This window comes from Cynocephalus volans, chromosome 10 (genome assembly GCF_027409185.1).
Source record: "Cynocephalus volans isolate mCynVol1 chromosome 10, mCynVol1.pri, whole genome shotgun sequence".
Lineage (NCBI taxonomy): Eukaryota > Metazoa > Chordata > Mammalia > Dermoptera > Cynocephalidae > Cynocephalus > Cynocephalus volans.
The window spans coordinates 107,901,755-107,928,934 of NC_084469.1; the positions used below are offsets into that span (position 1 = coordinate 107,901,755).

The 27,180-nt window shown below is 47.0% G+C and overlaps 1 protein-coding gene and 1 pseudogene across 1 annotated transcript; one reads left to right on the forward strand and one right to left on the reverse strand.

Annotated features, from left to right (window-relative positions):
* Positions 1–996: 996 nt before the first annotated feature.
* Positions 997–21,520, forward strand: LOC134389446 (cytochrome P450 4F2-like). The gene is made up of 12 exons (XM_063113013.1): positions 997–1,194; positions 5,254–5,398; positions 8,217–8,270; positions 8,366–8,493; positions 10,585–10,706; positions 11,484–11,760; positions 13,013–13,079; positions 13,281–13,410; positions 20,392–20,525; positions 20,625–20,689; positions 20,859–20,941; positions 21,343–21,520. Exons 1-12 carry the CDS (start codon positions 997–999, stop codon positions 21,518–21,520), a joined length of 1,581 nt encoding a protein of 526 aa, XP_062969083.1.
* Positions 16,995–17,867, reverse strand: LOC134389447 (uracil-DNA glycosylase-like; annotated as a pseudogene).
* Positions 21,521–27,180: the final 5,660 nt, after the last annotated feature.

Consider the following 27,180-nt stretch of genomic DNA (forward strand, 5'->3'; position numbering starts at 1 on the left):
CAGAGAAGGAGGAGAATCTGTTCACCTCAACTTGCTGGAGGCTCCGGGACCCTCCCATACTCTCCAGGACCTGAAGCTGGATCAGGTAGGGCTAGAAGGCATGTGGGTGGGGATAAGAAAAGTTTGTGCACCTCCCAACATTCTGTCAGTTGCAGAAGGAGCGTCTGTCCCAATTCTCTCACTCAGTTGCTACATCAGTGGCACAGCAGCCTCCCAGCTCATGCCTGGAGAGGAGCTCGGGAGATGTTCTGAGACAAGGCTTTGCCTGGCCCTGCTCACCTGGTGCCTGAATTCTCAGGTTTATGCTTTTACCTGCTGCACCCTGGCCTTGGAAGACTAGAGGTTGCTGTAAACGTTGAGGCTTAGAGACACATTTGGCCGCCTTACAGCTTATCCTACCCCATGTGACAGGTGCTGAATCCAGAGCCTCCAGGACCTATGCTGTGTCATCCTCTGCATCCAGCTGACCTTGCCCCCATATTTTGGCCAACTGCCCAGGCTGGGAGGAGGTAGTCAGGTCTCCAGGGATTGGTTGGCCAGGGCAAAGAACATTCAGGATTGAGGGAGAAAAGGTTTTGTGAGACAAGTTTCTCCTCAGAAGGTACCAGGCTAGGGATTCTGGGGCTGGAGGGTCCTGGCCTGGTATAAGGCGGGGCACTGCCTAAAACCTGAGGAGGTTTCAGTGACAAAGCTGGCCCTGGAGATTTGTGGTTTATGGGTAACTGAGCCTTTGGCCACCTTCCAATGACTCAGTCTGGGCCTCTCTGAACTCTTATTCTCCCTCTCTCTCTCTCCCCTCTTCTTCCTCTTCCTCTCCCCGCTCACTCTGCCTCCTACCCTGGATCACCCTGGGTGTCCCTCCCTGCTCTCAGTCCGTGTTTTCCCATCCCTGAGTCCTCCCAGCACCCACCTTCCCTGCCCCTCTCCACTGTCCCTGGAGCTCCCGTGGCCCTGCCTTGACCTCAGGTCCTCACCTCGGTCCCATCTGCCTGCAGGATGCTGCAGCTGAGCCTGTCCTGGCTGGGCCTGGGGCCGGTGGCAGCCTCCCCGTGGCTGCTCCTGCTGCTGGTTGGAGCCTCCTGGCTCCTGGCTCGTGTCCTGTCCTGGACCTACACCTTCTATGACAACTGTCACCACCTCCGATGTTTCCCACAGCCCCCAAAACAGGACTGGTTTTGGGGTCATCCAGGCCTGGTGAGTGGGGCAGCAGGACTGAGTGTCAGGGGGCATGGGCTTCCCAAGGGACCAGGAATGGGGCTCAGGAGTCTGGGAATCAGGGGGTGGGCTGGGGTCCCGGCAGCAGAGAAGGGAGGGAGGTGGCTCACTCCATCCTCTGCGGTGCTATCCCAAGTCTTTCTAACCGCCTGGTCCCCGCACCCCGGCCTGCTCTGGATCCATTTCCTGCCTGTCTTCCCCACATTAGTGCACCTCTGAGGGCTCACAGGGTGGGCTGCACAGAGTGGGGACCCCCTGGTGTTCCCACATTCTTCACTGCTGGACTTGAGGCCTTCTGAGGGGCAGTGTCCAGGGTACACCCCCTGCCTGGCCCATCTCCTTGTGTCCACCCATGTTGGGGCAGCAGCTTTCTTGTACACAGGAGACGAGTCCTCATGCCACACTGCTGCCCATGACCTCCCCCCACCGCCCCGGCCTTGTAGCTTCCCCTGAGCTCAAACCACTTCCAGGATGAGAAAATCCATCCTCTCCAGCCGAGGTGGGCCTCTCTGTGAGCAGTGTGTCTTCTCCTTCTGTCTTGGGATATCTTTGGCACTTGGAAATGGCCTCAAGAGAGAAGCAGCAGGAAAAAGCAGAGATTCCCTCCTTCTCTGCAGATTCCATACACGTTTGCTGCAGGCGCTATGACTATTCTGAAGGCTGCAGGGGGAACCTGCTATGGCTTTTTCTAGGGAAGTGTGTTAGGGTTCTCCAGAGAAACAGAATCAATTGGAAATATATACATTTAAGTGTATATATGTGTGTATGTGTGCATATATACATGTATATATGTGTGTGTATTGTATTAGTCCGTTTGTGATGCTTATAACAAAATACCTGAAACTGGGTGATTTATAAAGAAAACAAAATTTATTCCTTGCAGTTTCAGAGGCTGGGAAGTCCACAGTGCAGGGAACATATCTGGTGAGGGTCTTGGGGGTGGCAACAGTGACCCAGGCGTCTCACACAGTAGAGAATGGCAGAGCAGAGAGAGAGAGAAAGCCCCTCATGTGCTCTCCTTTCAAAGCCCTCAGAACCACACCCACCCACCCACATTAAACCATCAACTTAATCACCTCTTCAAGGCTCCACTTTTCAATTACCATAATAGGATTTCCCACCCTCTTAACAGTTACAGTGGGGATTAAGCTTTGGGGGACATTCAATCCAAGGCATTTCACCCCTGGCCCCCCAAAACTCATGTTCCTTTTACATACAAATGTGTTCATTTCCACCCCAAAGTCTTAACTTATTTCAACTCAAAAGTCTAAAGTTCAAAGTCCCATCTGTGAAATAAAAACAAGTTGTGTACTTCAAAGGTACAATGGTGGGACAAGCATAGGGTACATATTCCCATTCCAAAAGGGAGAATAGGCCAAAAGAATAGGGTAACTGGTCCTAAGCAAGTTGGAAACCCAGCAGGGCAGGCATCAAATCTTAAAGCTGGCGAATCATGTACCTTGACTCTGTGCTCAACATTCTTGGCACGCTGGTGCAGGGGTTGGACCTCTAAGTCTTCAGGCAGCTCCGCTTCTGTGGTTTTTCTGGTTTCAGATGATAACTTAGTTCTCCCAGGCTGGGGATGCCCGCTGGTAGCTCCACAATTCTGGGATCTCCACAGTGGTCCCACTTTCACGGCTCCACTAGGCATGGCGCTGATGGGGTTTCTCTGCTGCAACTCTGACGTGTTCCCACTTGGCATTGCTCTCACAAAGGCTCTATGTGGTGACTCTGTCCTTGCAACAGATCTGTTCCTGAACCCCCAGGCTTTTCCATACATCCTTTGAAGTACGAGTGGAGGTTCCCAAGCCTTCACAGCTCTGGTATTCCGTGAGCCTGTAGACCTAACACCCCTTGGATGCCGCTAAGGCTTCCGGCTTGTATTTTCCAAAGCTGCATGTCCAGCCACATTTGAGGCCAATTTAGGCACAGCTGGAGCAGCCAAAGCAGCTGGGGTGCTGGTGCTAGAAGCAGTTTCCCAAGGTGGCCCTGAGCAGTGAGGCTGTGGAGGGTTCCTCGGGCCTGTTCCCCAAGACCATTCTGTCTCCCTAGGCCTCTGGGCCTGTACTGGAAGGGCTGGCCCCAGAGGCTTCTGCAATGCCTTCAGGGCCTATTTCCCCTTCTCTTGATAATCCCTTTCTTTTGTACTAATCTTCTTAGCACCATTGCATTTTTCTCCTGAAAATGCTCTCTGCTTCTCTACCACATGGCCAGGCTGCAAATTTTCCAAATCTTTATGCTCTGCTTCCCTTTTAATTATACATTTGGACTTTACATCATGTCTTTTCTGCCATGACTCAGCATAGGCTGTTGCAAGTAGCCTATGAATGCTTTGCTGCTTAGAAATTTCTTCCACCAAATACCCTCGGTCAGCACCTTTAATTTTCACATTCCGTGAAACTTTTGGGCATGAACAGAATGCAGCCAAGTTCCTTGCCAGTTCATACGAAGGGTAATCTTTGCCCTCGTTTGCAATAAGTCCTTTCTTATTTCTACCTGAGACCTCCTTAATCTTTACTGCCCACATTTCCATAAGCATTCTGGTCACCACCATTTAACCAGTCTCTAAAACATTCCAAACTTTCCCTGGTTTTCTTGTCTTATAAACTCCCACTAGCAGCTAGGCTTTTCCTAGCCTGTACCTCCAAATTCCTCCAGCCACTCCTGAACACCCAGTTCCAAAGCTGCTTCCACATTTTCAAGTATTTGTTCTAAGAAACACCTCGCTTCTCTGGTACCAATTTTCCGTATTAGTCCGTTTCTGTTGTTTATAACAAAATACCTGGAACTGGATAATTTATAAAGAAAACAAAATCTATTGCTTACAGTTCCAGAGTCTGGGAAGTCCACTGTGTAGGGAACACATCTGGTGAGGGTCTCGGTGGTGGCAACAGTGACCCAGGGGTCTCACATGGCAGAAAATGGTGGAGCAGAGAGAGAGAGCTCCTCATGTGCTTTCCTCTTAAAGCCCTCAGAACCACACCCACGACCACCATTAAACCATCAACTTAATCACTTCTTCTAGGCCCCACCTTTCAATTGCCATAATAGGATTTCCCACCCTCAATAGTTACAGTGGGGATTAAGTTTTGGGGGGACATTTAACCCAAGGCAGTATGTATATATATGTGTGTGTTTGTATCTATATATACACATATGTGCACATATCCACACACACAAGGGGGTACTTCAAAATGTTTGTGGAAAGCCCCCACTTACGAGTGAGGGCATGGGGTATTTCTCTTTCTATGCCTGGCTTATTTCACTTAACATGATTTTCTCTAAGTTCATCCATATTGTATACATGTAATGATATTCGATTCTGTACCCAACAAATAAATATAATCAATAAAAAAGAAAAGTTCATGGAAAGATTTGTATTACCTATCAATTCTGTTTTTTCCATGAACTTTGTTTTTTTTGTTTAAAGATAACCGGTAAGGGGATCTTAACCCTTGACTTGGTGTGGTCAGCATCACGCTCTCCCAAGTGAGCCATGGGCCAGCCCTTTTCCATGAACTTTTTGAGGTACTCCCTGTGGTGTGTGTGTGTGTGTGTGTGTGTGTGTGTGTGTGTGTGTAGTATGGGAATTCGCTCATGTCATTATGAAGGTTGAAAAGTCCCATGATATGTTGCCTACAAGCTGTAGAACCAGTGAAGTTGGTGGTATAACTCATTGTAAGTCCAAAAGCCTGAGAATCTGGGGGTTCCTGGTGTATATTCTTGAGTCTGAAGGCATGAGAACCTGGAGATCTAATGCATGAGGGCAGGAGATGAAGGATGTTCCAGCTCCACAAGACAGAAGGAATTCACCCTTCCCCTGCCTTTTTATTCTATCTGGGCCCTCAAGAGATTGGGTGATGCTCACCTCCATTTCTTTCTCAGTCTACTGATTCAAATGCTAATCTCTGCTGGAAACACTCTCACAGACACACCCAGAAATAATGCTTTACCAGCTATCTGGGCATCCCTTAGCCCAGTCAAGTTGACACCTACAATGAACCATCCCAGGAAGTGACCACTCTGTCTTGCTTGTAGATCACCCCCACAGAGCAGGGCTTGAGGAACCTGACTCAGCTGGTGTCCACCTACCCCCAGGGACTTGTGCACTGGTTGAGCCCCATCTCGCCCTTCATCACGTTGTACCACCCGAACGTCATCCGGTCTGTCCTGAATGCCTCAGGTACTCATGTGGAGCTAATGGTGGTGGGCACCATGGCTTAACCAAGGGCTTCCACCCCCGAGATTCTGTGCAGTCCCTGCAGAACCCTGGTCCCTCTTTCCCTCTCCTCTCTTAGCCGTCTTCCTCTTTCTTTCATGTATTTACCAGCCCCCATCTCAGTGTCTCCTCCATCGACTGCCACCTGCCCCCCCTGGCATTCTGAGAACCTATGGGGTCCCAAGAGGCCTCATCCATGGTTCCATCCTGGATGAAGCCCCAACAGAGAAATCTCTGATTTCACGTGGTCAGGAATGGGCCAGAGGGAGATGGGCTGCTTTAGCTCAGAGGAAAAACAAGGTCTCTGATGGGCCAGGCTGGAAGGCTTCCTAGAGGAGGAGTTGCTGCAACTGGGTCTGGAATGATGAACAGAGACTCTTTAAAGCAGTGGCAGGATGATGCAGCAGGCATCAGTAGAACCCAAGGCTCCCTGCCAGACCTGGTTTCAGTCTCGTCTGTCCCCAGGCCCAGAGCAATGAGGAAGGCTTGAGGAGGTTTGAGAATCTGGGCTGAGATTTCTGTGATACTGACCTCTGGAGGCTGGTTTCTTCACTCCATCCTGTGGCTTGTCTGTTGTATGTTCATTACCCTCCTGCTCCAAACCCTAGGAATCTCCAAGAGGAGTTCTTATCCTGGCCTGGTCCTCTTCTTTTGTCCTCTCCTCTCCCCATGTTTGAACAGGCCATGCTGAGCAGGGAAACTGGTAGCATCGCACAGAGACTACGGTTCTGACACCAAAATACTGGGTGACTCTGTGCAGGTTGCTGGCTCTCTCTAGCTGCTGAGGACTCTTTCAGTTGTGAGTGGTAGAAACTCACTGTCATGTGATCTGAACAAAGAAAGGGAACCTATTGACTGTAAAGTCCAGAGAGGGTGACCTTCAGGCACAGCTGAATACAGGTCTCAAACGATGTCAAGGAATCTGTCTCCTTCCTCTGGTTTTATCTCTTCTGCGTGATCTCTTCTTTCAAGGCAGCTCTTTCCTCATGGTCTCAACGAAAAGTCCCAGGATTTTCCCCAGAGTTACCATAAATGGCATATGATTCATATTAATAGTTTTGGCCTGGGTCATAGGACCGATTCACATCTAATTATGGTGACTCTGATTGCCATGTCTTGGCAGGCATGGGGCTCCCAGAGCTATTGTTTTGGGGGCACAAAACAAGACAATGGTTAGGGACTCAGGCCCTGGAGTCAGACATCCCTGGACTTGGGTCTCCAGCATGCCACTTAATATCTGGGATACTGTGAACAAGTGACTTTATTGTTCAGAGGCTTAGTCTCTTTTATCTAGAAAATGAGATGCAAGGGAACCCAGGTGTCTGTGGTGTTTGGAGTCCAAATGGGGAAAGGCGGTTTCTATCCCCGTAACTGAGGGACCTGGATAGTTGTGTATCAAGGACATGGGGAGGGAGTCCAGGCACAGGCTCAGCACAGAGAGGATGAAGAGCTGCCTGGAATTCCCAGGGTCTGGGTCTGGGTCTCTGCCCTGCAGGTCCTTCTCTGTGGCAGCCTAGAAGAGCATGAACTGGGTCCTCTTTGTTCTTCTTCAGACCTGGAGCTTGGAGGAGGGTCTATGGTACACATCAGGGCATGGTGGGCACTGTTGGGGTCTGTGCTGCTAGTGGGTGGGGCCCTGGCACGTGGTCGTCCATATCCTCCACCCCACCTACATCAAGCCCATGCTCTTTGCTTCAGGTAGACACTGCACTGGTAACAGCTTGCCCACTGCAGAGGTCCAGCTGTTTGGGTGACCCAAGTGCAGACAGGGGGCTGTGCAATGCCACTGTCTCTGCCTTACCTGGTCTTCCACCTGTCTAACCTCTGCTCATGTTTGTCAATGTCTGAGTGGGTCTCTGTGACATCTGCTGTGTGGCCAAGTCTGCTGTATGGCTACATCTTATTACATTTGTATTTATACCTGGGTCCTGGTGATGCCTAATATATGTTATATCTAGTTGCACCTGTTTTACACCTGGGATCATGTGGAGATGGTCATATGTTGGGCTCAGTGGTGGCCAAGGACATCTGAGGCACGTAGGGGTCTCTGTGACTCTTTTGTTAGACACTGTTTGAGATTGTCTTTTTCTCCTGCTTCTCTTGTGTGGGCCATGATTGGGTCTTGTCTGAAGTCTGGGACCCAGGGTCCCTTTGTGAATTGTCTAAGACATTATTTGAGTGTTGTCTGAGACGGGACGTAAGGTATTTCAGGTCACACCTCTGCCATGTCTGGGACATTAATAAGATCATGTTTAAATCCTGCCTGGGGCCCATCTCTGGGGCACACTGAGGTCATGTCATACCATCTCCAGTCCATGTCAGAGCATGCTGTGACATGTCAAGACTTGTCATGCATGTCATGGCCATGACAAAACATGTTAACACATGTCAGGACCATGTCATATGTACTAGGTCTTTGTCAAGAGATGTCAGAGAGTTCTGGGACAGACAGGCTATCTTAGGTTCCTACAAAAATGTTTTGTGGAATGTGTGCAGCGATGGGGTGTTGGAGAACTTATTTGACAATGTAGGAGCCATGTCAAGTTGTGCTGGGGGGTGTCGTGACTTGTTAGGATGTTCCTGTGCTCTGCTCTGCTGATACAGCCTAGTCCAGCCTCTCCTCTCATCTTCCCCCTCCCTGCTTGTTCTGTCCTTGGCCTGCTCCCTGCTATGCTGGGCTTGGAGGGGAAAGTGCAGACCCCTGGCTGGGAGCCTCCACCCAACACCCAAAGTCCCTCCTCTCCTGCTGTCCATGGCCCCTGATGGTCCTTGTTCCTGTCAGCTGCTGTTGCACCCAAGGATATGACTGTCTACGGCTTCCTGAAACCCTGGCTGGGTGAGTAACTTCAGGTGAAGGGGTTCGTTGGGGACAACCTTGGGGGACCAGGGGAAGATGATGCCTTTTCCCACTGCCCATGGCTGCCCCACTAGGAGATGGGCTGCTGCTGAGTGCAGGTGACAAGTGGAGCCGCCACCGCCGCCTGCTCACACCCGCCTTCCACTTCGACATCCTGAAGCCCTATGTGAAGATTTTCAACCACAGTGTGAATGTCATGCACGTGAGTCACATGAACCCAGGGTCCCAGCTGGAGGGGGAGGGGCCTCAGAGGGATCCGTCTGGAATTTGGCTCTGCTGGAGGGCTTTGGGGTCATTGCTCTTCCTCTCCAAGCCTTGGTTTCCTCAACTGTAAAATGGTGATGATAACCCCTCCTTAAATGTGGTCAAGATAATGGAATGGAGTCACATCCCAGGCACATAGTAGGTGCTCAGAAGGTGGTCATTTCTTTATTTCTCTCACAGACTCTGTAAACTCAAGAGAGTAATGATGAAGATTGCATAGGAACTATTGCAAGTAAACAACCACTTCAAAACTCACTGGTTTAAAGCAAGAAGGGTTTATGATTGTTAACATGTCCCTGGGGTCAGTGGCTGGTTCTTCTGGATGTGGATGGGGTCACTTATGGTAAATGATCAGCTTTGCTGATCCTGGCTCAGGTCTCTCACATGTCTGGGGCTTGGCCAGCTTCAGGCTGATCTGGGATGGCCTCAGCTGGGACCACTGGACTTTCCTCCCTGTGATTCTCTTTTTCCAGGAGGCATCTGGGCTTGTTCACATGGCGGAGACAGGGTCCCAGGGAGTGTGGGGAGAATAAGGTTTATTAGAGTTTTTACCTCGTTATTCTCACCACATTCTATTGGCCAAAGAGAGTCAACAGTCCAGATTCAAATTAAAAGGGGATAAGATAGGCTGCATAAGAGCTACTACAGAACACCTGAGACTGGGTAATTTGTAAAGAACAGAGGTTTATTTGGCTCATGATTCTGGGACAGCTGCATCTGGCACTAGCCTCAGGCTGCTTCTACTCATGAGGGAAAGCAGCAGGCAGACAGTGGGTACAAGGAGATCATGTGGTGAGAGTCAGCAAGAGAGGAGGGGGGGAGGTGCCAGGGTCCTATAAACAACTAACTCTCCCAGGAACTAATAGAGTGGGAACTCACTCACTACCCCCCACCTCAGGGCTTAAGTTGTTTATGAGGGATTTGCTCCCCATTACCCAGACGACTCCCTGTACTGCTACATTGGGGATCAGATTTCCACATGAGCTTTGGGGGGACAGCATATCCAAACTGTAGAGAAGATGCTGAAAAAAAAATCATATTACAAAGAGTATGGATATAAAGAGAAGTGAAAAATTGTGGGCAAGGGTTTTGTTAGGTGCCTAGGATTTTTTCTTACTTGCAAGGTGATAAATTAGCTTGTTAGTATTTCATGGATCCTGCCAGAAGACGCAAGACTCCAGGGTCAGAGACAAAGTGCAATTTGTCACTCTTTGCACAAGTTAGTATCCTGTGCTTCTAGTTTGTTTGCATCCTTTCTCCAAGCCATCCACATCCCGTGGGAATGACACAGGTGGGCTTCAGTAGATGTCTGCTCATATAGTAAGTATATTGCACTATTGGGCAGAAGCATTGAAATGACCCATTTCAAGAACATCAGGGCCTTGCCTTCATGACATTCCCAGCAAGGATGCTCACAGCCCATGGAGGACTACATCTCCCAACATAGGGATATTTTTGAAATCAATTTATAACAATGAAAATAAGTAAAGATAACATTTATGAACATTCACTATATGCCAGAAACAACGCCATATGCCAATTCCATGATATATGTTGTCTAATTTAATTTTTGCAACACTTTGAGATAGAGGTTATTATCGCCCCATTATAGATGATGAAGCAGAGGGCCAGAGAGATTAGGGAGCTTGCCCAAGTTCACACAGCTAGTGAGTGAGCTAGCAGTGGTGGAGCAGGGATTCTAACCTGGTTTATCTTATACCAGAGTAGTTTCAGTTGAACTGTTATTGAAGATTTCACAGGTGGGATCTAAGGCAGGACAATGAGTTGACCACACAGAGCAGAGGAGGCAGAGCTGGGACTTGAACTCAGGTGTCCTGGCTCCAGCCTTGGGTCTTCATCTCCCAATAGTATAGCTTCTACTTCCACCAACCTGGTCCTCCCTGGGCATGAATGCCTGAGGCAGAAGACCTGGAGGCTGGTTCCGGGAGAGTCCATCCTGATAGCTGGGATTGGGGAGAGGATCAGAGAGTCAGGACCTAGCCCTAGCTCTCTTCCCTTCTCTGTCCAGGCCAAGTGGCAGCGCCTGACCTCAGAGGGCATCACCCGTCTGGACATGTTTGAGCACGTCAGCCTCATGACCTTGGACAGTCTGCAGAAATGTGTCTTCAGCTTTGACAGCAACTGTCAAGAGTGAGTCCTTGCCCAGGGCCTGAGAACATGGGCCATGGACCTATGGGAGTGGATGGGGGAGGGAAACTGACCAAGGCAACCAGAAGAGCCTTCCTGGAGGAGATATGTCATAGCTAGGCTTCGTAGGACAGGAAAGAAAAACTCATGGTCTTTCCTGGTAGGTAGAAATGTTTGAGTTAAGGCAAGGAAGCTAAGATGAACACAGCATGTGCAAGAAACAGTAGAAATAAGGTGTAGAGGTAGACTTGATCTAGACCTTAAGGACATTGAAAAACCAGGCAAAGGGTATAAACTTTATACTCCCAGTGAGCCATGGAAGGTGTTTGAGCTTATAATGGGCATGGTCAGAGCTGCTCCGTGTGGAGGACTGACTGTCACGTAGACACTAGATGTGGTCTGCACTGGACACAAGGAGGTTATGGAGGGGGATGGACCATGGACCAGTTGGAAGAGGATGAGGTGTGAGCTGTGAGGACAGTTGAAGGAAGTAGAGGTGCAGGATAGGATCTGGGTAGGAGAGAGAGAAGAGGAGCATCATGTTCTTGCTGTACTCTGGGTGCCTGGGTCACAGCAGCAGCTCACAGAGATGGGATGGGGGTAGAGAAGTGAGTTTAGGGAGTCAAATCTTATGGGCCATCCTTGCCATGTATTTGTGGGGCATGTGTTTCTCGATACTCAGTTTCCTGATGTGAAGTGGTTCCTCGGTGCTGGTGAAAGGTGCTCCTTGGGCTTCTGCTGTGTTAAGTTGTTGCCTTGCTTTATGTCCTCATCCCACAGGAAGTCCAGCGAGTATATTGCTGCCATCTTAGAGCTGAGTGCCCTAGTTTCAAAAAGGATCCAGCAGCCCCTCCTGCACGTGGACCTCCTGTACTGTCTCACCTCCGATGCCCAGCGCTTCTTCAGGGCCTGCCGCCTGGTGCATGACTTCACAGATACTGTCATCCGGGAGCGGCGCTGTGCCCTCTCTGATCGGGGTGTGGATGACTTCCTGGAGGCCAAAGGCAAGGCCAAGGCTAAGACGCTGGACTTCATTGATGTGCTCCTGCTGAGCAAGGTGGGCTGCTCTGGGATCTGAATTGAAGAGGTAGAATGGACCTTGATGTCAAATGTCAGATCAAAGAACTTGAACCTGATCCAGAGAGAACTGGGGAGTCATCAAAATTATTGGAGGATGGGAGGGGATAGGTCAAGAAAGGTTTTAGAGATAACACTGCAGAATGTAGCCAGCAGGGAACTTCCAAGTTTGAAATTGTGATGAGCCTGAGATTTTACTCCCTTTACAAGTAAATGAATTAGCTTGCCACTGTGTCTATATCTATGTTTATGTCTATGCATATGTCTGTGTCTATGTCTTATCTCTATTTTTGTCTATGTACATGTTTGTCTCTGCCTTTGTCTGTGTCATTTGCCTGTGTCTGTCTATGTCTACGTCTTGTGTATGTCCATGTCTATTTCTTTGTCTATGATGATGTTTATGTCTTTGTCCATGTCTATTTCTTTGTCTATGTCTTTGTCTATGACTATGTCGCTCTTTGTCTACGTTTATGTTTCTGTCTATATTTATGCTGACAGATACACCACACCCCTGCATCAGAGCAGCTTGTTTATTAATTCACAACGATAGCAGCAGCCAGAGTAGCCTTGTGGCACTACCTCTTCACTTCCAGATTCCTCTGAGGGCTGGCTGTGTGATGTTTTTACCTATATGTGAAGCAGAGTTTGCTCTGTAAGAGATAGCCCTGACATTGTGAACCTGGGCCTCATCTGTTCCTTGTTCCTTCTAAGCAGACAGAGAGAGAGAGAGGGAGAGGAGGGAGAGGAGAGGAGAGAGAGAGAACACACTTTGTTCTGGAATATAAACAAATGCTCTCCAATGAGATGGTAGAGTCTATACCTTTAAAACCCAAATGCCTCCGGGGGAGATAAGAAAAAATTCCATTTATCACCCTAAAATGGGAGCAAATATTCTTGGAGCAATATTTAGTCTCTAACTTTTAAGGCAAATTGTGTTTAATTATCTTTTAACCCTGGTTGCTAGTAGCTTTTTCTCAGAAAGCCTGAACTCTGAAAAAGCAAGAAAATATTCAGGGATCATTGATTCCTGCCACCAGGGACAAAACAATACTCAAGGAAGCCAGGGAGGAAGTCTGTGGGTGGGGGCTCTGGTGATGGTGACCAAGAGAGACCTAGGGGTACGGGGCAGACTTGGGTTTCTGGAAGGATGCTAGGTCTTCAGAAATTGTCCCCGGTTAGACTCCGAATCCCACAGAGCTGGTGTCATTTGGGGGATATTGTCTTCTCTGCAGGATGAAGATGGGAAGGAGTTGTCAGATGAGGACATAAGAGCGGAGGCTGACACCTTCATGTTTGAGGGTGAGGGTCCCAGTGCGGGACTACAGTGGGGACAGGGGTCTCTCCATTCCAGGGATTTGGTGGGTGGACTCTGGATGACTCCACTCTGCCCTTCCTTCCTGTCCTCCCCCATCCACCCTGAGGGTCTCAATGTCAGGGCGCTGTCCACCGCTCTGGTCTTGAAGCAACACAGAGACCCGGGCCTGCCTGGCTACCCCTCAGGTCATGACACCACGGCCAGTGGTATCTCCTGGATCCTGTACAACCTCGCGAGGCACCCAGAATACCAGGAGCGCTGCCGGCAGGAGGTGCGAGAGCTCCTGAGGGACCGTGAGCCTAAAGAGATTGAATGGTGAGTCAGGTCCTCATGGCCTTTCCCCCTGCCCCTCTCATTGGCTCTGCTCCCAAGTGGGGAAAGGAAAAGATGGTCTTGTTGATTCTGCCATTATGACTTGGTGGGAATAGGAGTCAAACCCGAAGGCAGGGCTTCTTACCCAGGCTGGTTAGCAGGGGAAAGGTTGTGGGTATGGAACAGAAAAACACAGACTGCTGAGAGAGTTAATGTCAGTGGGTGAATGTAGATGATGCCATTTAGCACATGTTTAGTAAATAAACTTCCCCTCCAGTCCCTTCCTTTTCTCCCTGATAGCAGTTTTTTGAAGATCTTTACTCCATGAATATTTACTACTCTCTTGTATCCTAATTCATACCATACTGTCTCATGAAGGGATTCACAGGGGACAACTGGGGGTAGAAGTCATTGGTCTCTTGTCCAGAAAACCTGCATCATTCATCCATCCAGTCTTCATCCAGCAAACACTTCCACACTGCCTTTCCATGTCCAGTTTTGTGTCCAGCCCTTTTCTGTGATCTGGAAATCTAGCATGGATCCAGCCCAGGCATATACCTTCCAGGGGCTCCCAGCCTGGCGGGAGAACAGTCCCAGGTCAAGACACTCCCAGTCCACATGGGCGTGGATGGAGTTGAGAGTAAGAGAAGCAAGCCTAGGGGTAAAGAAAGTGTCTCAGCTGAGGTCCTGAATGATGATCTGTAGAAATTTGGGCGCATTTGGGCAGCGGTGCTCTAGGTCACAAAGACAGTCTGGGCGAAGGGGGGGGGGGGGAGAGAGAGAGAGAGAGAGCGAGAGAGAGAGAGAGAGAGAGAGAGAGAGAAACACACACAGTGTGGCATGATTAAATCAAACTAGTGTATATATCTATTACCTGATATACTTATCAGTTTTTTGGTGAGAACATTTGAAATTTAGTCTCTTAGCAATTTTGAAAAATGCAATAATTCATTAGTAACTATTGTCACTGTGCTGTGCAATAGATCTCAAGAACCTCTTCCTCCTGTCTAACTGAATCTTCTATCCTTTGAAAAATATCTTCCCACTCCCTCCCCACCACCCTCACCTCTGGTAATCACCATTCTCTCTGTACTTCTATGAGTTTGACTATTTTAGATCACGTAGGTAAGTAAGATTCCGTGGTATTTGTTTTTCCGTGCCTGGCTTATTTCACTTAGCATAATATCGTACAGATTAATCCATGTTGTTGCAAATGACAGAATTGCCTTCTTTGTAAAGGCTGAATAGTATTTCACTGTGTATATCTACCATACCACACGGAAAATGAGTTTTGAACTATAAAAACAGTGATGAGAACAGGCTCTTCTTGCACTACGTGAGACACTACAGAGAAGACTAGGGTTATCCTTCACTTCTCCCACGCAACCTAATCTCTTCCTTTTCTCCTGAGGGGTCTTTAGTGCCATTGGTTTGTTATCTACCTGTCTGTTTGTCTATCTATCTGTCTCCATATATATATCCATGTACTTTTTACCCTCCTACATTTACATATGTACATTGTATAACTTGTCCTTTTCACTCAGTGCTATGTCTTCCAGCTCTTTTTTTCTGCATACTGCATGGATTCCATATTTTATTCAGGTTACACTACACTGAAAGCACTTATGAGAACCTTTCAAATTGTGATAGATTTTGCCAATATGCCTCCCAGGGTCTCTGTACTGATTTACTTCCCAGTCTGCAGTTGTGTGATACGACAAGTAATCCCTATTTTCTCCTTTTGGTAGCTATAAAGTATTCTATGGTGTGGATGTACCATAATTTATCTAAACATCTGCCATTGATGCATATTTGGATTATTTTGCAGTCTTTGGCTAAATTAAGCATGGCTTAGTTAGCATGCGTGTATAGTGACCGTTGCTTACATGTGTGAGCATCTCTGTGAGACAGATTCCCAGAAGTGTAGCTGCTGAATCCAAGACCTTTTGCACTGTCTGACTTTAATAATGATTGCAAGTCCATTTCTATTAGCTAAGTTTGACTGCTGTACCTTTCCCATAACTTTCCCAGGAGTATTACTGTATTATTATTGAATTTTAAATCACTGCTAATTTTCATATTTCTTCTTTTAATGAACATTTATTTAAATAAGAGTGAGGATGAGCATCTTTTTTATTGTAATGTAGTTGATTGTACATATCTGCGGGGTACAGAGTTGAATATCAGTACCTGTGTGCAATATGTGATGCTCAAATCAAGATAATTAATGTATTCAACATCACGCAATAATTGTTCCCCAGTTTCTCATGTCCCTTTACCAATTCCTCCCTTACCCACTCCTTCCCACCTTTGGTAATCTCAGTTCTGTTCTCTCCTTTTGAAAGTTAAACACATTATTGTGATTGTTGTATCTTTCTTCTTTTTTTTCCATTAAGCATCTTTTGCATATGTTGATAATTCATTCTTTTATGTGAGTGGTCATCTTACATTTTTTTCTTATTTTCTTTGTGTCCTCTTTTTCATATTTACTTGTAAAAATTTGTACTAAAAATAATCTATTTTCTGTCTTGTGTTTCAAAAGATTGCTTTTTGACTTTTTTGCGGGGGGTACGTTTGGTTAATTTTTTTTTAAACTTCAACAATCTTTATTATCACACTCATGCATGGTTAACTCTTTAATGTGGCTAACAGCAAAAACCATATCTCTAATATGGTCAAAGATGGGGTGCAGACCCAATAAAGATTGTCTCTTTAAAAAAAGGATTGGAAAAAAATAGGTATCTGTATTTTTTAAAAAAGTAAAATTCCCCAGTGCTGCAGAAAAAACGTCCCAAAGTGATTTCAGCCCATTAAAAACAGCATTTGGCAGTCTGTGTTGCCTTAAAACCCCCAAATCAGGATAACCCCAGGAGAAAATCATCCCCTCCCCATTAAAAAAATCCCCTTTTCTCCTCTTCCTTGTTCAACTTCCACTACTTATTCCAAGAATCGCCCCCAAAATAACAGGATAAATCAAGACCCAGCTCACTGCTCTCAGCCTCTACCTGTTAAGGCTCACTCCAAGGACTATTCCTTAGGAATCTTCTCCTCTACTGCAATCAGGAAATTGATCCCAAATTTCTGGGCCAGATTTCTAGAAACTTGCAAAGCATCTCTAAGCTTCCTTCCAGGAGGAGGAGCCTAAGGGCTTCTTGAAAGTTCAGGAAGGCAGTGAACCTGGAATGCCTGTGAACCACGCACTTGGGGGCCTTTGTCACATAAACATCCACCACCTTATAAGCTGAAGTCTACCCTACCAGGTAGAAACAAGTAGCGGCAGGCACCAAACAATTGGCTGTACCAAAAAGTATACACCTCCCCCCTTTACTCATAAAGGTAAGGGAGCCGAAGAGAGCCAAGAGAGAATTTGATCTCACCTGCATTTTAGACCAAAACAATGTTGCAGAGAAAGACATTTGGTCTTTGCTGTTTCTGCCATTTGTGGGCAGCCAGGTTCACAGCTGCTTTCTGGAAACTTTTTTCCTTTATGCAGAGTACTTAAGAATTAATATGTAACGTTTCCACTCTACTTCAGGACTGACAAATATTTCAATAGCAGCTTCTCCAAACCACCCCTCAGTTCAGGATCACAGCTCCTTGCAGTTGATGGGCTTCTTGCCAGACTCCTGCAGCAGTTCGTTGGTTTTAGAAAAATGTCTACACCCAAAGAACCCTCTATATACTGTTGAGCAGTTTGCACTACATGATGCTCTTCCTATCAATGGCACTGCCCTTTTCCTGAGCATAAGAGCCCCAGAGCCAGAGGACAAGGCCATTCGAGTTCTGATTTAGCCGGGACACAACCGCATCAGTAGACTGCTCCCAACCTCTCCCCTTATGACAATTGGCTTCATGGGCCCAAACAGCGAGGACAGTGTTGAATAGGAGAACACCTTGTTTAGCCCACCCAGATGAATCTCCATGGCTGGGATGAACAAAACCATCGATGTCGGTAGAGAGTTCTTTATAAATACTTTCCAAACTGGGCAGAGGTGGAACAGGTCTTTGAACAATAAAGCAGAACTTGTGAACTTGATTGAGTCCATGATATGGATTCTGTCCAAGGAAGACAAGCTTCACATGTCACACATTTGGGTCCGTGTGAAGACTTGGTGTGGGGGTGGATCAACCGTGTAATGTTTCCTTTCTTCTGCAACAAATCCCATTGGCTTTATAAAATACGGCTTCCCGAACTTTCCACTGAGGGCTTCATCCAACTTTCACCATAGCCCATGGGCACATCACCAGCCACGAGTCTGAGCAGGGCTGCAGCCTTGTTCCTCTGGGTGCGGACCAGCTGCTCAGGGCTCAGCGGCAAGGAGAGCGGCATGCCAGGCTCATCCTGCCCAGCCCGGGCCTTCTTGGTGGGGCTGACCAGCAAGGGGTCCCTCCAGTGGCCCTTTCCTGGGCTCAAGCATCTTCCAGCCCAGACACAGTGGCTCACAGCAGAAGATGCCCATTTGTGGAGCAGGTCCTAGCAAAACCCGACCATGAGAGCCCAGGACTGAGCCTGGTCTGGAGATTTGGAGGTTGGTACTAATGTGGGGTGGGGAAAGGGGCTGTGAGGCCGGCCCATGGTGTCCCCTGAGAGATTCACAGGACAGGGGACCATGCACCAGGTGGTTAATTTTTATGAAGTCAAATTTGTCCAAATTTTCTTTTACAGCCATATACCATCTATCCATTTCCGAGGATTTTTGTGGGGCTTCCTTTATCACATGTGAAGCTTTCACTTATTCACATGTCTGTCTCTGAACTGTCTCTTCTGTACCATGTGTCTATTTTCGTGTTCTAGCAGGAGTGCCCCACAATTTTATCATGGTGCCTTTGTAATAGGTCTTAATATCTAGTAGAGTGAATTTACTCTCTTCAACCTTTTATTTTCCAATTGACCTCGCTCTTTGTGATCTCTTCCAGAAAACTTTTAGAGTAAGTCTATAAGTTCCTTAAAAAGTCAGGTAGGTTTTTATTTGAATTGAATATATTCTTTTGGTTGACTTGACAATATGGTTGATTTGTGGAAAATGGATTACCTTATAATATTGACTCATACTGTCCTAGAATGTGGAAGGAATATCTATCCATTTAAATAAAAAAAGAGATAAATGTTTGAGGTAATGGGTATGCTAATTACCCTGCTATGATCATTCCACACTGTATACATGTTTCCAGACATCATTCTCTAGTCCATAAATATATGTACAATTATTACATATCAATTGAAAGAAATCTTTAGCCTGTTAAGTTTAAAATATTTGCTTAGGGATTTTATGCATGTTTTGTTAAATCAACCTTTAAATATGTTTGTTGCTATGGTGAATTGTGTCTTTTGTTTAGATGTAGGGGATTTTATTAGTTCATTTGGAATACAGAAATTTTACATTTTTTTCTTGAAAAAAGATGACCAGTAAGGGGTTCTTAACCCTTGACTTGGTGTTGTCGGCACCAGGCTCTCCCAAGTGAGCTAACCGGCCATCCCTCTATAGGGATCCAAACCCATGGCCTTGGTGTTATCAGCATCATAGTCTTCCAAGTGAGCCACAGGCCAGCCCAGAAATTTAACATTTTTTGTTAAGTTTAATGCAGGTATTTCATTATTATTGTTATTAGCATATTTTCTTTTATTATCTGTTCCAACTAATTGTTATTTCTACAAACAAAACTAGTGATTTATCTATATAAATTTTGTGCCCAACGAACATAGTACATGCTAAAGATGATGTCTCCTATCAATAGGAAAAACATAGATCATTTAATAAAAGCTCTTGGGATATCTGGAGAGCTGCCTGGGAAAAAAAGTCAACTCAACCTTCTTCTGATCTCTTACAAGAAGATAATGTCTAGATGAATCAAATATTTAAAATTTCAAAAAGGAGTCTTAAAAGCTGTAAAAGAAACCATGGGAAAATTATTTTATAGCTTCGGAGTAGGGAAAACCCTATTTTCACAGAAGTCCCAAGAGATATATAGGAAAAGATTGATATACTGTTAAGCATAAAAATATACAGTGCAGTGTGTATCAGATATAGCAGGCTACTATATAATTTTTTAAGATCATAAAAAGTAGCTCTAGAAGAATACATAAAAAGTAATAAGCTAAGCAATGTGATGGTGGAAGAAGTTGGTAGTGTGGGCCATAGGGGTGCGAATGTTTTATAGTTTTCAAATTTTGAACCAGGTAACTGTGCCAGGTATTAAAATTTTATTTTATTTTTTCATGGATTATAGGAATTAAAATTGTTTTTTAATTTTTTTATTTTTAAATTTATTTTTATTATTTTTTATTTTAATTTATCAATATACAATGTAGTTGATTTTTGTGTCCCTTTGCCAGTTCCTCTCCCTCCCACCACATAACATCATACCTGTTCACAATCACAACTATTTCTTGAACATGTTAAGACAAGTGAACAGGTATTAAAATTTTAAACAGCCACCCATACAGAGAAAGATTAAAGAAAAGAATTTATCCCACTTACTGGATCTTCAGTGTTTATAAAAGTTTTCTGGAGGATGCTCTCATGTTTTCTAAGCTGCCCAAATGAGACATTTACTTCTGCATTTCAAAATACTTTATTCTCCTTTTTTTCTTGTCTAATTACATTTGCTAGTATCTCTAGTACAATGATAAATGAGAGCAAAACATTAGATCTGTTTATTTTGCTTCTTACTCATTTACACTTTGATTTTGGTTCTTGTCATAAGGAATATTTATTTTAATGCAAATTTGTTAACCTTTTTATGTTGGCTTTTGGGTATTGTGTTTTGCTCAGAAAAAAGCTTCTAAAAATACCTGGCTAGATTTCTCTGCTACTTTTCTAGTTCTCTGCTTTTCTAATTTTTTTTTGCTTTTTTAATGCTCAAGTATATGATCCGTCTGGAGTTCATTTTGTTATAGGGAGAAAAGGTCTCATGGGGCAACAGAGGGGCTGGAGGACCCTGTTATTGTTCCATGGATAATTGTTGGGGGGGATGGTTTCATAGGGATGACCTGGCCCAGCTGCCCTTCCTGACCATGTGCATCAAGGAGAGTCTGCGCCTGCATCCCCCTGTTCCAGGCTTCTCCCGGTGCTGTACCCGAGACGTTGTGCTTCCAGATGGCCGGATCATCCCCAAAGGTGCCCACATCATCCCCAAAGGTGCCCACAATGTCAGGGGGAAGACCCTCCTGGGCTGGTAGAGGGGCCTTGTCCTGACTGTCCCCTCCTGTCCCATAGGTGTTTCCTGCACCATCAGTGTTTTCGGGACCCATCACAACCCAGCTGTGTGGCCAGACCCTGAGGTGCTGCCTCTCCCTCCCCATCCTTGTTCATTCCAGGGGTCCTAGAGGAGGGAGCAGGATTTTGACCTGGGAAATCAGACCACCTTTCCCCGCCACACATGTCTGTCTGTTCAAGGCTGGCTGTCCTGGGAGACCGCACCCAGAAACCCTGTCTCCGTCTCCCCTCCAGGTTTATGACCCCTTCCGCTTCGACCCTGAAAACATCAAGGGGAGGTCACCTCTGGCTTTTATTCCCTTCTCAGCAGGGCACAGGTAAGGGTGGCAGGCGTTTTGGGTGGAGATGGGTGATGGGTGTTGGGGTCTGGGCATCACAGGAGGGTAATGGGGGAAGTTGCAGGTGGTCATAGTTCCAGCTCTCCTTCCTTCCCCTCCTCTGGAGGTTATGGACAAAAGTCTGGGAAATGCAGATTGGGTAGGTCCAACAGGAGTCCACGGTGTGCTCAGAGCCCCCTCACTCACCCTGCTGGTCTGAGTTGGAGGCTGGAGTCTGGGCGAAGCTTGGGGGCTATGCAAGACCATATGGGGGTCCCCAGCATGGTTAGTCCCCCTCTCTGCTGATCAGGGTGGGGGTGGGGGCCCTGAGCCTGGTTCCGAGTAGGATGGGGCCCGGATGTGGGTCCTGGGCACAGTCAGAGTCCTCACCCGCCCTGCAGAAACTGCATTGGACAGATGTTCGCCATGAACGAGATGAAGGTGGCCCTGGCACTCACGCTGCTGCACTTCCGCATCCTGCCAGATGACACAGAGCCTCACAGGAAACCGCAGCTGATCCTGCGTGCGGAGGGCGGACTCTGGCTGAGGGTCGAGCCGCTGAGTGTGAGCCTGAAGTGACCCTTCTTCACTTGGCCTTGGACCCACTACGACGCCACCCATATTCCCAGTAATAAAAGTGTAGTGCCCCCTCTGCCTGAGCCTCATCAAGAACCACAGGGGGTGCCTGGGGACTTCAGGGATCCACTGAGTGGGCATGGGTTGGTGGAGGTGGGGCTGGTGTCTCAGCACAAGAACCTAATTTCCTCTCTGCCTGACTGCAAAGCCCCCACACTAATTGTGGGTACTCCCAGAGGCCAAGTATGGACTTTATCCTGTGAGGGATAGGGAGCCATGGTAGGTGTTTGAGCAGGAGAGGGACCAGGGTTAAGGACAGATTTAAGGGGCAAGATTGAGGCTCTGAGTCAGAGAGGAGAACCTGACAGAGGGAGATCCCTTCTACTCGGCTGTGAGAGCTCCCCCCCACCAAGATGGATGTCCTTGGCCAGCTCAGAACATTGAGAAGGACTGTCTGTAGCTCCAACTCTGGTACCCCTCTGGGATTCTTAGTTCCCTTTCTGCCCTTGCTAGTGTCTTACCCCTGTGTCCCCCACTCCCACCCTTTAGACACTCTTTCTCTGCCTTTAGGGAGCTCCCTCCCTTTCCGCTTCTGCAGCCTGGCCAGCAGATACTGGCTGAGCTCTCACTGTGTGCCAGGTGTCTCGCAGTAGTGTTGGGGGAGGGCTCATCTTCCACTCTTTTCATCTCCAGGTTCCTACCTCACTCCAATCCACCCTGGCCCATCTTGGGGTGAGGTGGGGGGTGGTGCAGGGACATCCTGTTTGACTCTCGAGATTCAAATCCAGACCCCTGGAGACAAAAATCACCCCCAAGAGCATTGCATCTGGAACCAGATTACTTGGGCTTAATCTCTGCTCTGGTGTGTTAATTCCCCTCTCTGTGCCTCTGTGGTTGAGTTTCCTTAACTGCAGTGGGGATAACAACACTGCCAAGCGCAGGGTTGTCCTGAGAGCTCAATCCTAACAGACTTAGAGCTATGCCTGGTGCATATAAATGCTTACTCAATGTGGCCATTATTACTTCTCTCAGAAAGTCTGACTATTCAAGCACATTGTCCTTCAATAGTTATTTCAGCTGTGACTGCTGAGAGTGTGTCTTGGAAGTCAAAGGCAAGAATTCTAGTATTTGTGCTCATTGAGTGAGATTTTCCCCACTTGGGCTGTGCATATAGGAGGCAATTGTTTCAGAATGTGTTGGGGAGAGGGGCACGTGGAAGTGCAAGGAGATGGGAGAATCCTCAGTTAATGTCTCAATTTATATCCTGCTAGGAACACTGATCTCTTTTCATAGCCTAAGGGACTGCACTGCTGATCCCCTGGCTGACCCCTCCAATCTCTTCTCCAGCTGACCTACCTTGCTCACTGTGCCTAGATTCTGATCTCCTGATAGACTGAGTGTCTCAGGGCCTTTGTACCTGCTGTTCCCTGAGTTTGCAATGCTCTTCTCCAGTTCTTTCATGACTGCTTCTTATCATTCAGAACTTGGCTGCAACGTCACCTCAGAGAGCTTTTTCCTTTACTATCAAAGTACCACCCATCCTGGTTGATTTCTACCTTATTACTGCATTTATTTTTCTGTAGGTCTTACCACCATCTGAAATATTTTTGCTTATGTGCTGATCCTTTGAAATACTGACTCTTAAAATATCCATAGTGATATTTATGAGAAACTTCAAGGATATCTGGTGCTAATCTGGCCCAAAGCATAGAACTGGTAAAGTTCCCAGAGATCCTTTTGACCTCAATGAAAAGCTTTAGTGCAAGACAGAAATTCCACAAGTCTCCAGGGTAGATTGTGTCATGCAGTGTTACAAACACATTAAAAGCTCTTCTGGAAAAAATAAATGTGAAGCCACAGTTACTAAAATTTTGGAATCTTGAGGTGAGCATGGGTATGTAGATCTATTTCCAGCAGGACTTCTCAGAGCATTCGAAATTCTAATGTGGCCAAGTGTTCAGAAAATGGCCCAAGTACGGACTATTACTTAGTGTGTACTATACACCAGCCGTATAATGATATAGAAATCAATACCAAAGTCTCCTAGCCCATAAGGGGAGCTGAGATTTGAATGAAGATCTGAGAGGAGGCTTGGTACAGAATTAGGGGCTATGATTCTAAATACAGTCTTGCAGAAGTTGCAAGCTTAAAGTCATCTCATGGAAAGAAGAGGAAGGTGAAATATGATACACATCAGGAAATTAATAGATGACTGTATTAGTACGTTTTGCGTTGCTATAAGAGAAATACCTGAGACAGCGTAATTTATAAGGAACAGAGGGTTATTTGGCTTATGATTCTGGGACAGCTGAATCTGGTGTGGGCCTCAGGCTGCTTCTACTCATGCCAGAAAGCGGCAGGCAGCCGGTGGGTACAATCAGATCACATGGCGAGAGGAAGCAAGAGACAGAGAGAGGAGGTGCCAGACTCTTTTAAAAAACCAGTTCTCATGAGAACTAATAGAGTGAGATCTCACTCAGGTCTCCCTCCCCCAGGGAGAGCCTTAATCCATTCATGAGGGATCCACCCCGATGACCCAAACTGCCACGTTGGAGATCAGATTTCCATGAGTTCTGGGAGGACAATATACCCAAACTGCATCATTCTGCCATTGGCCTCCCAAAACTCATGTCCTTCTCACATACGAAATACAATCATTCTGTCCCAACAGTCCCAAAAGTCTTAGCTTTCTCCAGCACCAACTTAAAAGTCCAAAGTCCAAAGTCTCATCTGCGACCAAAAGCAAAAGTCCTTCCAGCTGTGAACCTGTAAAAATCAAAAACAAATTTATTTTCTTCTAAGATACAATGGTGGAACAGACATCGAGTACATATTCCCATTCCAAAAGGGAGGAATAGGCCAGAAGAAAGGAGAAACAGGTCCCAAACAAGTCCAAAACCCAACAGGGCAGACATTAAGTCTTAAAGCTCCAAAATAATCTTCTTTGACTGCAAGTCCTGCATCTTGGGCACAATGGGGCATCTGGGGCCCCAAAACATCAGGCAGCCTCACTCCCACAGCTCTGCCAGGCACAGCTCAGTAGGCTGCACTGGTGCCTGTGGCTTTTCCAGGCTGGTGTTCCACTCTGGTAGCTCCATAGGTCTGGGGTCTCCATGGCTGTCCCGCTCTGATGGCTCCCCTAGGCATGGCACTGATGGTATTTCTCTGCTGCAACTCTGACCCCATGTTTCCACTTGGCATTGCTCTAGTGAAGGCTGTCTGTGGTGATTCCACCCCTGTTACAGATCTCTTCCTGGGCCCCCAGACTTTTCCATATATTTTCTGAAATCCGGGTGGAGAGTGCCACACCTCCACTACTCTCATGTTCTGCCAGCCTGCAGACTTAACACCATGTGGACACCAAGGTTTCCAGCTGGTTCTCTCCAGAGCTGCTGCACGATCCACACTTGGGGCCACTTGAGACAGGGCTGCTCCAGCCAGAGCAGCTGGGATGCAGGAAGCAGGTTCCTGAGGGCAGCTGTGCCCCAGGTCTGTCCTCCAGGACAACTCAGTCCTTCTAGCCCTCAGGGCCTGTGATGGGTGGGGCACCCTTCCAGACTTCTCAAGTGCCTTCAGGGCTTTTCTTCCATTGTCTTGGCTCTTAGCACCTGGCTGCCTCACTGCCAAGCTAATGTCTTTAGCAACCAGTTTATTCACTTCACTCTTGTGTTTTTCTCTGGCTCTCTACTTCTCTACCACATGGCCAGGCTGCAGATTTTCCAAATTTTTATGCTCTGCTTCCCTTTTAAGCTCTGGCTTTACATCATGCCTTTGCCACCATAACTCAGAGTAGGCTGTTATAAGTAACCATGCAGCTTCCTTAATGCTTTGCTGCTTAGAAATTTCTTCTACCCAATACCCTGGTTCACAACTCTAAAGTTCCAACTTCCACAAAGTACTAGAACAGGGAACACCATGCAGCCAGGTTCCTTGCTATGGTGTAGGAAGGGTGATCTTTTGTTCAATTCCTGATAAGTTCCTCATTCTATCTGAGACCTCATCATCAGCATGGCCTTTACTGTCCATGATTCTTTAAACAGTCTGGTCACAATGATTTAACCATTTAACTCTAAAACGTTCCAGACATTCTCTCATCTTTTTGTCTTCTTCTAAGTCCTCCAAACTCCTCCAACCTTTGCCCCTTACCCAGTTCCAAAGCTGATTCCACATTTTCAGGTTATCTGTATAGCAACACCCCACTCCTCAGTACCAGTTTTCTATATTAGTCCATTTTGTGTTGCTATAACAGAAACACCTGAGACTGGGTAATTTATAAAGAAGAAAGGGTTATTTGGCTTACGATTCTGGGACAGCTGCATCTGCTGTGGGCCTCAGGTTGCTTCTACTTATGGTGGAAAGTGGCAGGTTGCCAGTGGGTACAAGCAGATCACATGGCGAGAGGAAGCAAGAGATAGAGAGAGAGGGGAGGTGCCAGGGTCTTTTAAACAAACAGCTCTCATGGGAACTAACAGAGTGAGATCTCACTCAGGCTCCCTTCCCCCAGGGAGAGCATTAATCCATTCATGAGAGATCCGCTTCCCATGACCCAAACTGCCACACCGGAGATCAGATTTCCATGAGTTCTGGGAGGACAATACATCCAAACTCCATCAGTGACCTTCTTTGGAAAATCTGGTGTAGATGGTCCTGCCCCCGAAAACTCATCCAGTCAGGCTGCAGAATCTTTCTCTGGGATAAGTCCAGGAGTTCCTCTCAGAAAGCATGAGTCTCCACCTCTCTCTCTCTCTCTCTGTCAGGAGGGGCGAGGGTGGTGCTTGTCAACTGGTATTGGAGTCTGGGTAGGAAGTACTTCAAACCCATGGTTACTGCAGATCTCCACAGTGAATGGAACAGTGAACTGGACACTAAAGGAAACTCACTAAAGCCCCAGCCTCCCCAAGTAAAGTTTTCCTAAATCCAGCAACTGGCAAGGAGTCTTTAGACTGCCTGCCAGCCTCCCACCCATGCCTACTGATAGGGTCATGAGCCACCCACCCACAAAGAGTCCTGATGGGGAAGTGAACCTAAATACAGCCAGCACAAAGGGAACACCTATTAACAGGGTCACTTACCCATCAACAGGCCACCGACATTCACCCAGCATTTACCTAAGGGCATGAAAGAGAAAGAAACAAGGAAACAGAGCTGACCCCAAGTTACAGAGTCAATGCAGGGAAGAGAAGACAGCCCAAGAATGTGCTCATTTCTATTTGTCGGGAGTTCAGCTGAGCTGCCAAGGGCTGGAGCAGCCAGTTCAGATCACAAGCCAATGTGAAGGTGACTGTCCAGGCTTCCATCACTCACTGTGACAGTGAAAGCATGAGGCCACACCAGAGACGGCATTGGTTTTCCCCTGTCACCAGCAGCCAGGCTTGGCTTCCCCTCTTGCATTAAACAAACGACCCAAAAGTCCAAAAGTTGGTGCAAGAATTGGAAGGTTTATTCAGACAACTGGCATCTGGGGGATGACCAGGCTAAAGTCATTCTGCTTTCTGATGCCTGTTCTGGGGTTTATGAAGGGGTAGAGTTGAGAAGGTGAGGTAAGGGTTTTGCCCTGCAGGCAAAAGGGGGAGGCTGGTCATGGGATCAGTAGAGGATCTGAGTCAGATGTCAGGGCCCCATGATGGATGAGGTGCTTTGGCATCACCGAGTCTGCAGTTGGT

What these genes read in the sequence shown, in the direction of transcription:
- LOC134389446 (XM_063113013.1), top strand. Translation starts at nt 997, where the DNA reads ATGCTGCAGCTGAGCCTGTCCTGGCTGGGCCTGGGGCCGGTGGCAGCC. An exon ending in ATGTGCTCCTGCTGAGCAAG is followed by an intron (nt 11,761 to 13,012) that starts GTGGGCTGCTCT and finishes TCTTCTCTGCAG; the next exon opens with GATGAAGATGGGAAGGAGTT. An exon ending in TGGCCGGATCATCCCCAAAG is followed by an intron (nt 20,526 to 20,624) that starts GTGCCCACATCA and finishes CCTGTCCCATAG; the next exon opens with GTGTTTCCTGCACCATCAGT.